The 11,437-nt window shown below is 36.9% G+C and overlaps 1 protein-coding gene across 1 annotated transcript in view; it reads left to right on the top strand.

Moving 5' to 3' along the window:
* The window catches only part of LOC107287979 (palladin-like), a 42,606-nt gene extending 33,460 nt beyond the window's left edge, over positions 1–9,146 (top strand). The window contains exon 2 of the mRNA XM_015816550.1: positions 7,926–9,146. Within this exon, the coding sequence (XP_015672036.1) occupies positions 7,927–8,973 (1,047 nt within the window). The 5' untranslated portion in view covers position 7,926 and the 3' untranslated portion in view covers positions 8,974–9,146. The remainder of the gene's footprint in view (positions 1–7,925) is intronic.
* Positions 9,147–11,437: the final 2,291 nt, after the last annotated feature.

The raw sequence follows: 11,437 nt of genomic DNA, 5'->3' as shown, positions 1-11,437 counted from the left end.
CCTGAATGTTGAACTCCTCTGCCATTTCTAAGAAAGTACTAGGTAATGTTGGTCTAATTCCTTTTCTAATCTTATCACTTTTATAATCCAGTTGTCTGTCCTTGATCGCATTGAAGTCTCCCACTATACAGAAATTATCATAATCAAATTCACTAATAATGCTATGTAATTTTTTATAAAATTGTTTCTGGCCTTCGTTTATGAGGAAAACCTAAACTAGTTTTTAATTAAAAAGGTAGAGAATTGAGCCTCTGTATGGGTTGTTCCTAGGTTCATATATTGTACTAAGCATTTAGTCTTGTCATTTTGTGTTGTGATTGTGATTTTTAAACTGTGACTGATGGTTTAGCATGATGTGTAATTGTGTAACTGAATGTGAGAAAGACTTTGATAGATGGATGATGTTGTGTATCCTTGGGAGACTGACAGAATCCAACCATTGTGGTTAACAAAGTTGTGGATTTTCAAGATGTTCAAATATTTTTGCCAGAACAATTTCAGAAATATTAGCTTACAGCAGAGGTGACCAGTCCATGGCTTGTACAGGTGTATAGTATCCCAAAATTTAGAGATGAAATGCTGAATATTGACAGAGTGATTTAAATTAATTTTTCAGGTTTGGGAGAGTCTTTATGGAAAATATATGGAGTGATTTGTTTTTAGGTACCAGAAAACGACCTCAAAATTTTAGCCATATACCTTTTAATGATCTCACACTATAACTTCATAGCATTCTTTGGTATTCAGGATGGTCAAAACAATTAGGCATGGTTTTCAAACCCTCAAGTGATGTTCATCCCTTGCAACATACAATTATATAAATAGCAATAGCACTTGGACTTATATACCTCTTCACAGTGCTTTACAGCCCTCTCTAAGTGGTTTATAGTCAACATATTGTCCCCAACAATCTGGCTTCTCATTTTACTGATCTTGGAAAGATGGAAGGCTGAGTCAACCTTGAATACATTTAAACATCACCTCAAAATTAGGATATATGTGTAGATATTCTAAAGTTTACCAATTCCATAATATAAAACAACTAATAATAAATACAAATATAAATGTCATAACCATTTAGAATATATCAGAATGATTTCTACAATTCAATGAAGCTGTGATGAATTGTGCCTACAAAAGGGAAATGATGTGATGGACCACAGTGAAGTAGCAGTTTACCAAGAAGGAGGAAAAACATTCCAAGAGGGGATGTAGAGACTATGTAGTAGGCTGTCTAGAGCTGGATCAGAGATAGAGGAAGACATTTAGGATGCCACTCCCTAGAATCTCCTAGGGTATATCTGTTAGGGGGAGACTAGTATACTGTGGTTCCTGTTTAGGCAAGATTCTGTCTATATGCTGTGAGCAAATAAGAGCTGGACTTAAGCTGGATTGTTCTATATTGTTCTTGAACTGGGCTTGGCAGAAATGGTTCTGTTTAAAAAATATGAGACCAATTTCCATCCCATCCAGTCTTCCCTTCTCCTTCCCAAATAATTGTTCTCTGTTACTACTGAACATAGTTAGGTTTGAGATTCTTTTAGAAAGTATTTCTGTGGGCTTCATTGTGGGCTGTTTTGGTACTTGAAAAGAATTTCTTTCTTTCTGATTATCTGCCAGTTTAAAATGTGTCATCTGTTCTTCTTAGCCAGCACCACTATCTCTTTCAAGCAGCAGTAGGATTACTGCCAAGAAAAGCATCTGCAATTACCAACACCATGTTTTGTCAGTTTTAAGCCTATTCTGCCTTAACTGCTTTGATGTACACTTCTGAGCATCGTAGAAAATAGCTCCCATTGAGTCTAAATAAATGGCATTTTGATTTGCTAAATACTTGCTGTTTCATCTTTTTTTTGTTTACACCCACATTTTAAATCTTAAAAACCAGTCTTCAAATAAAATGATTTCAGTTGCACCTCTCTGTTTCACATAGAGAATTGTCATCAAATCAAGAAAAAGATAAAATTATGGTGCATTAAAAATGACTAATTCTATTTGAAGATAACCTTCAGTATTTGTATTTGTTCTGCTAGGTAGATAGGTACTCTCAGCTGGGTCAAAATATTTGTTACATTCAGTATTTACAATTAATAATCTCCCTCTCCTAGTAGTAACATGCAGTATGGACCAGCTCATGGTTATTTTTTTAGATTCCCCAAATGGCAAGTATTTCACAAAATTTCTCATATAGTTCACTGATTATATATCATAAAACATTTAATAAGCAGTTATGAATTCCATTTTGAATGGCTCCTACAATTTTTCAACTCATCTACATTTAGATAAAGACTCTTGTCTCTTTTATTGGAAACCATCCAGAGTCACTCATACAGTGATATGGGCAGTGTATATATTTGATAATAAATAGATAAAGATAAAGATCAGCACTTAGTCACCAAAGGCAACCTGGAGGCAAGCAAACATTTTTAAGCAAATCTGCAGTCAGCACTTAAGGAGCATTCAGCAATTTGCAATATGTTCCCATAAATAAATGATAAAATATTCCCCAAACAATGGACATGTGCTGAAAAATCTGTTCATGGATAATTACCAACCAGAAATAGAGAGAACACAGCTATCTGGCATTCCACTATTTGTGAGATTATATGCAATGACTTCAACTAGATTCAAAAAAAAAAAATTCTGATAAAAGGTTCAATTGAGAATGTTAGATATATCAGTTATCAATGTTCTATATATTTTCTCAAGTTTTGAATATTCATTGTAAAAGCCTGGTATTTGAAAATTATAATATTTGGGAATAATTTAATTTGTAATGAGGAATGAAAAGAAAGGGAGTGGCCTCTTAGAAAAAAAAGGTTTGGAATCAAAGCCACATTTTTTTCTTCTCTTATTTTATCATTCCTAAAAAGTACTAAGTATCTGTTCAGTTTGCAAAAAAAGCAGCACGTATCAAAGATTAATGCAAATAATCATAACTTGCATGGTTGAAAACTGAGTTGACTAACTGGAATGGCCAATGGGAAGTCAAAATATGATTTTACTCAAATAATTTTTCCATTAAGTCTTTTCTTTATTCTTCAGTTTAATTTCTATATCCCTTTTGGAAACCATGCATGTTTTTCTTGGTGAGAAAGTTTAATATAGGATAACAGGAGACTGTTTTTGGTTGTTCAGCTGATGTTCTATCTATGACTTGTTCCACCAAGAATATGCCACCAAGTCTTTCACCTAATAAATGCTGAGTATACAATTGTGCTCCAGACTGAAACTATACAGAATACAAAGAAAAAATGTATGTGATTATGTAGAGTCATAGATTGTACATCCCAATATTTTCTGCCAAATTAATGGCAGAATTCAGTAATTAAGTATACTTTTATACAAATCAATTGCTTTCTGTTGGTGTTTTTTTGTTGTTATTCATCAAGATCTATATAAATCAACAGCCCTTAAAAACCTATTCCCAAAAAAGCTAATTTATGAAAAGTTAGCATATAACATTCAGGGTAGATCCAGAGCTAAACAGCATTTAGCTGTTTAAATGCTGTTATATCTGATTAGTGTCTGGCTCATTTCAAGGATGTGCAGTCCAGCCTCTTACAATTATCATTGCCTTCTTGACCTGATTCTCATCTAGTAATGGAAGGGACCATAACTAATAACTTTCTCTGTTTTTGCTTTGAAGGCTTTAAAAAGAAAAACCTAATGCATTCCAGCTGGCTTTGGGATTTATGACTAATAAATATTTAAAACATTTAAGTCCTAACACTCTAGCGCTTATTCTTTTAAAGATTATGTTATCCAGACTCTCCACACTATGGGTTGACAGTGGTACTTCTTTTTATATGCTTTGAATTGTAACAGTCCAGATTTTTTAGCAAAGGTGATAAGTGGAATCCAGCCACTTTTCCGCCAATCATCTTCCTATGCACTTTAAAAAGAAAAAATGTATTTTGTTTAGAAAACAAATCAAATAAAGTGTAAAGGATATAGAATAATTTTTGTATGTTCTGGGGTAAGCAAAAATAATTTGTCTAAAGTTAATAAAACTATGTTATGTACAAATCAAAAGTAATATGAATATGCTAATAAATGTTCACCTACCTAAGTTACACATTATATTAAAGAAATTTTATTGCCAGACATTGGATAGATCAGATAATCCAAATTTAGAAGAAATAGATGACTACCTCAAAGATATTTCACTAAATCCCATTTCTTTAGATCAGAGAAGAGCTTTGAATAAAGATATTGCTGTGTCAGGAAATACTCAGTGTTATAAAGAATCTGAAGGCTAATAAATCATCAGAACCTGATGGACTCTGTAATTCTTTTTATATAAAGACAAATTAGGTCCTTACCTATAACAACATTCTTAAAAACAGTAATGAGCAGGACTCAATAATTGTGGCAATATTGAAACTAAATAAAGATCCAACAAAGGTAGCTATTTAAAGCCAATTCCTCTGCTAAATAAAGATGCACAGATTTTTTTTATGTGTATATTAGCTATGAGCCTGAAAGAACTTGTAAAAAATTATATTACTTTGGACCAATATAGCTTTGTGAAAAGAAAACAAGTCTCAGATCCCATTAGAAAAATATTAAATCTTATTAAATATTACAAACACTGACCACATTTGGTTGGTTTTCCCCTTGATGCATACATTGCCTTTGATCAGTTGAAATGCACTTTTCTAGACCACACCTGGAATACTGCAGCCAATTTTGGTCACCATATCACAAAAAAGATGTTGAGAGTTTGGAAAAAATTCAGAGAAGAGCAACTAAGATGATCCAAGGCCTGGAAACTAAAACATACGAAGAACAGCTATGGGATTTGGGTTTGGCTAGTCTAAAGAAAAGAAGAAATAGGGGAAACATGATAGCATTGTTCCAATATCTGAAGGGCTGCCCAGGGCTGAGGGGGCCAGATTGTTCACCAAAGCACCAGAGGGAAGGACGAGAAACATTAGTTGGAAACTGATCAAAGAGAGGAGCAACCTGGAACTAAGGAGAAACTTCCTGACAGTGAGGACAATCAACCAGTGAAACAGCTTACCCCCAGAAATCGTAATGGATAATAAATCGTAATGAATATATATATATATATATATATATATATATATATATATATATATATATATATATATATATATATATATATATATATATATATATATATATATATATATATATATATATATATATATATATATATATATATATATATATATATATATATATATATATATATATATATATATATCCCAGCATCCTGATTATACTCTGACGATGATGGCAGTTTTAGGCCATCGAAAGCTTGGTTTTATTTATTAAAACTGTATTGTTTTATACTTCCTGGTGATCACTTTGTTGTCTTTTAAAAATATGTTCATACCCAGGAATCGATCTTCTATTTTTAATGTTAGGAGGGAATATATATATATATATATATATATATATATATATATATATATATATATATATATATATATATATATATATATATATATATATATATATATATATATATATATATNTTTTTCACTGGATCACTCCTACTAAGACGCCAGGATTACTTTGACTGAATCTGTCACGTCTCTATCCCGCTAGATCACCGCTACAGTCGGTCAGCTGTCTGCTGTCATTTCTTCGCGGCCATTAAAGGCCGTCACCTTTCTCCGCTCGGCTTTCCAAGGCTTTCCCTGAGTCCGCTGATCTTGGCCGCCGCCAAAGATCACTCCTCAGGACGCCTCCTGCTTTCGGATCGCCCTCCAAGAAATCCGGGACCTCAAAGGGTCCGTCAAACGGTCGAAAGCGAGTGTGGATGCTCCAGAGAGTCGTCCAACACACCCGTTCTTCTTGACAGCTGGCCCCGCCCCTCAGCCCAATTTTTTTGTAAAGTGAGACATTTGTTAAGTGAGTTTTGCCCAATTTTACGACCTTTCTAGCCACAGTTCAAGATTCAAATTTTGATCACATGACCATGGAGATCATGTGAAAAATGGTCATGTCACTTTGAACGGTCACTAAATGAACTGTTGTAAGTTGAGGACTACTTGTAATTCATTTAGTTTACATTTGGTACGTGTGTAATTTGGGTCTTCTATGGGTATAAGTATATACAAGGAACATGTGTTACAAATCACAACAGTGCAATCTCTTTTTTCATGACTACATTTCTTTTTGCTAGTTCATTTAAGGATTAAAATTTTAAAAGTTTATAAATGTTCAGAATGTAAAAGATTTAACCACAGATTTAGAAAAAAATCTAATTAAAAAAATTAAATTCTAACAGTTATTTTAAAAATGTAACAATATATAAAAATGTGCCCTTTGATATGCACTTCTTTTTGCAGGAAATCTCTGGCTGCTTTCTAGGAGATGCTTTGCTCTTAGCTCTCTATTCCCTGACTTGAAAATTATCCCTTTCCTCCCTGTCTAGAAGTGTTTTATACAGTACTTATCCCTTTCCTCCCTGCCTTCTTGCTCTTTGGTTGCCACTGGTCACTGCTGGTGTTTTCGAGTATGATGTGCTGCTCTGGGCGCTCCAGTCCATTGCCACTTAGCTCTGTGCCATCGCAGCTCAGCTAGTCCACCACGCTGCTCTCAGCCACTGGTCTGCTGCCTCCTGTTCCACTGCTGGTCAGCTGGCTTCCGTTTGCACCATGCCACCTCCCCTCAGCTGGCCTCCAGCTGCCTCAACACCTGTCCTAGAATCTCCAAGTCCCTGGGCTGCTGGGCTGGGTCACTGGGCCACCTCTCAGATGGTCTGCGCTGGTCCACCTCCTGGGGGGGGGGCTGTCAGGCTGCCTGTCAGGTGGGTCGTGCCAGCCACCTCTCATCTGGGTCACTGGGCCTCTCTCCAAGACATTTTATTGGCTGAGGTTAATGACAAGGTGATGCCTTCCTCCCTCATTCCATATAGGAAAGCTGACTGGATAGCTAATTGAATAGCTAGCTATGGACAGAATTCAATAATAATCTGGTATAGCAGCAAGTTAATTTAGATCAGGGGTCTCCAACCCCTGGTCTGTGGACCGGCACCAGGCCATGACATGCCAGAAACGGGGCCGCAAACAAACAAAGCTCCATCTGCAGGATGCAGGCAGCATGTGAAACCATGCCCCCTCCAATCTGTGGAAAAACCTCTCTCTACGGAACCAGACCCTGGTGCCCCAAAGGTTGGGGGCCACTGGTGTAGATTATCAGAAAAGGCTAGGCCCTCCAACAGAAGGGAATGGATAAGAAGACTAGCAGAATAATCATGGGGAAGAGGTGCTTGACCATGCTTAATGGTAGAATCAATCTTAGTAATACAGGAGATATTTAGTTTTTATATAAAACATCTGAAGTTCATTCCAACTATGCAGAAGTTACATTTAACATTTTGGTAGCCAAAGATATATACATTTTTTGCTGCCTATCTCACCATGCTATTCCAGGCAGCTTACATAATAGTAAGGAAGAAATAAACAGAGTGTAAGCAAAGCAGAAGTAAGATAATAGAACAATAAAATGAAAAATGAAAAAGAGCACAAGAATACATCAATGTGATAACAAAAAAATGGACGGGTGGAGAGTAGAGACCAGGGGGGGGGGAGTCTGCCATCAATCCAACAGCCACCTCCCGCATTTGGTTCCCAGACCAACTGGCTGAGCCAGGTATTTAGGAGGGTGAGGGTAGATCTTACCTTAGAGAGTAAAATGTTCCAAAAGGCAGTTGCTGCAGTTCTTCTGGATCCTGACAGACAGAGTTCTTTGACTAATAGCATCCAAAGTAAGCTCTCTCTGCCGGCACAAGTAGGACATACTTTAATGAAAAAAAAAAGGGACATTCACCTATGCTTTATTTATTTTTCTTTGCTTTATTGACAATGCTAGATTAGGAAAGGATACAAATTAGATAAAATCCCAGGTCTTTCTGAGACAAGATTTTGTTGTTGTTGTTCTTCCAGCATGCAGGACAGAAGTTGTGAGCAGCCTGTCCCTCTCTCTGTAATTATGAAAGAGCCTCATCGTTTTGAGAAAAGCCCTTATGTTGGAAACTATGAAAACAATTCTGAGGATTCATTACGTTATGAACTCTTTTATGATTCCCTATCAGATATACAAGATGGGGACTTTTCAAATGAATTATCTGCCTTTCTTAATCAAGATGAGATAAACAAAAGCCTTGAACTTGCTCATCAATCCATTAATTCTGTTGAAGAAAAGCAAGAGTACCCTTACTTGAACACTTCTTCAAACTCAGCAGAAAATGCTTCTTCTGGACAAGCCAAAGCACATGACAGTTATCCTTCCAAGAGAAATTGCGCAACCAGCTCCACCTCCTTGTGGCTTTCATCTCAAACTCCCACAGAGCAGCAGGGTCAGAATGCATACTCTCATGGAAAAAGTGATATTTTAAATGTTACTGGTAAACAAGCAAGTGCTTTTCCCCTGCTGCCTGCAAGACCCAGCTTTATCCGAAGTCTCAAAAATGCTGAAAGGCATAGTTTAAATGCCCCAAAGGGGAACCCTAAATCTAAATCAGTTTTGGCAAGTAATGTCCCCTTGAAGAATAAGCTATGTGATAAAGCTTCCACTTTGATTGAAGAACTGTCTTCTATTTTTCACGAAGCAGCCAAGATGAGAGTTGAGAGTCCAAATGGAAATTCTTCATCTCCTGATAGTGGATATCTTTCTCCTAAGAGCAAGCAATTAGCTTTGTCAAATTCTTTAAGGAATTCAGTACTTGAAACAAGTTTAGAAATCACACTAAAAAATGAGATCCCTAAAAATGAGATCCCAGAAGTCACTCAGGTTAAAGAATGTGTGCTCCAAAGAAAAGAAGGGTCTCAGATGGGTGAGACTGTCTCTCAAAATGAAGTTGCAAGAGAAAGTCAGAATCAGTTATCTCCCCCTCAATTTATCCATAAACTGAGGAGTCAAGAAATTCTTGAAGGAAGCAAGGTTCTACTTCAGTGCAGGGTTGCTGGAAACCCGGTACCTCAGATCAGGTAAGTTTTGGGTATTCATCTTTGAGTAAGTATTCATTGATATATCTTTTGTATGATCTTCCATTTCCTTTCACTTGACACTTTCCATTTGGCACATCTATCAGTGGATTGGTAGTAAAAATACACATATACTCAACAGTTTTATATTCCATTCTGTCAGGTTAGAAAGGAAACTTGCAAAATTCAGTTTTACCTAATGGGAGGAAGGAAAAAAATATCCACCTGTGTTTTTTTGTTTTTTTAAAAAAACCAATGGTTCCCTAGTGAACTAATAAAAAAATTCAGCATTTTAAGAACCTATCATAGGAAAACTGACAACCTAGTAATTCAGGATGAAATGGCTGTGGAGTATTGTGACTATTGCCTGGAGGAGATAGGGTGTTTCTACCACAGTAACCAGTAGCCAATTGGAGCAGATTTATTTGCATATAATGAATATGTTGAGCAGGCAGACCACAGGGAACAGTTTATTTTGGCAGAGTGAAGAACCTACTTTGGATATCGAGCAAGACAGTAGAGACTTTGCAATGGGTGAGTGGCAGTTTGAAAGTGCCATTGTTAATTCTTTTTGAAGGGTAACTTTTTGGGGGAGGGGTGCCTTCTTACACTGTATTTACCAGACAGGAAGAAAATCCTGACACTCTGCCTCCATTACCATATTTTAAGAGAATCTAAAGTAACCCTTCCATTTTAAATCTACATTTGGTAAATAATGAGGATTCTTTTCAGGTGCATCTAGTGTTGTTATAGGCTATTTGATATAGTCCATTTGTCTGAATTATCTGTGTTAACAGGAATACAATAATGCCAAAGTCATCTTGTTCTCTGAATCTTATCCATCACACACACACATACAAACACAAACACAAACACACACACACACACACACATACACACACACACACACACACACAGAGTGTTTAAGGACCTGCCTAAATCAGTCCTCCCAAGAAAGCAGAATTCTTGAAATGGACATCATTTCAAAAGGAACTTTTATTGGGAAATGTTGACAGCAGGAATAGAAGGCAGGATCTGAGGGTTTCCTGCATGAATCAATAGGTCAAAAGAATCAAGAGTAACCCCACCCCAACTGTCCATCCCAATGGTTCAAACAGGCCAATCCGCAGATGTGAAAATGCTGTGGGAACAGGGCGATAAGGCGCCACTTCCAAGGCTCTTAAGTCTCTCTGCGCCACTTCTTCCATGCTCGGAGATAAGGCAGATGGCTGGAGGCACATTCCATTCTCACACTGATAGAGAAACATCAAAGAGGATAGAGCAAGGAACAAACCAAAAGGAAATACACACCAGCAACCCCAAGCTTCCTCCCCCCTCAGGAGAATGGCATAACCTGAAAAGAACAAGAAACCCCCCGCCCATAGAAGGGCAGGGTTCTGACATGCTGCCCCCCTTAAAAATGAGAGATCCACCTGGAGAGAAAGAAAATAATAACAGGGAGAGAAAACTACATACAGTTTAGTTGGGTTTATCAGGATATTGGGCATGAAACTTTTTTAACAACCTAGGACCCCTGACATGTCTTTTGTGCACCCACTCATTCTGGGAAGAGGGGAGATCTTTCCAAGCTATTAGGTATTGTGTTGATCCATGGTGTTTCCTGGAATCCAGGATCTCCTTGACTTCAAAGTGCTGTTCTCCCTCCACCATAATAGGTGGAGGAGAGGGAACCATAGCTCAATTAACATTTTAATAAGCTACAATGAAATACTGGGTGAACCTGTCTTAATGTTTTTGGGAGTTCTAATTCTATGGTTACTGGGTTGATGGCCCTTTTAATGGGGAATGGTCCCATGAAGTTTGACCCTAATTTCTTCGATGGCTGTAGAGATTTTAAATACTTTGTGGATAAGTATACTTTTTCCCTGACTTTAAACAGCTTAGCATTGTTGTAAGCCACTTCCGTGAAAGGAAGTAGGTCGGTCAATTGTCCTGTTGATAATTAATAAAACATCTTAAATATTGTTCCAATATTGTTCCAATACTGAGTTCGAACGTTCTTCCCACCATTCGTTTGCGGATGATGACTAAATGACAAGCCCTGGGCAAAACCCAGGAGGTCCAAAAAGGCTCTCTAGAACTCAGAAGGGAATTGTACCCCCCTGTCTGAAATTATGCTTTATGGAGCCCCATGCAATTGGTGATATGTTGTACAAACAGCTTTGTTAGAGTCTTTTTTTTTCCAAACAAATTTTTTATTAATTTTCAAAAAAACCAAATATACAAATACAGGCATACATTAATATCAATAACAGCTTGTCTGCACCTAGGGTGCCGGCCGAGCGTCTCAAAAGTTTAGCATCAGTACACTTAATTATTTTATATCTATTTCTACCCACCCACCCACTCCCAATCCCCCCCAGACTTCCCAGAATTGATTACAGGGTTACAAACACCTCATCCCAAGTCAAAATATAAATACCCAAATTTAAGACAATCAAATATAAACA

Source organism: Protobothrops mucrosquamatus, unplaced genomic scaffold (assembly GCF_001527695.2).
Source record: "Protobothrops mucrosquamatus isolate PMUCROS unplaced genomic scaffold, P.Mucros_1.0 scaffold464, whole genome shotgun sequence".
Taxonomy (NCBI): Eukaryota; Metazoa; Chordata; class Lepidosauria; order Squamata; family Viperidae; genus Protobothrops; species Protobothrops mucrosquamatus.
Note: the sequence above shows the minus strand (reverse complement) of the source record. Positions and strands in the feature narration are given on the sequence as shown.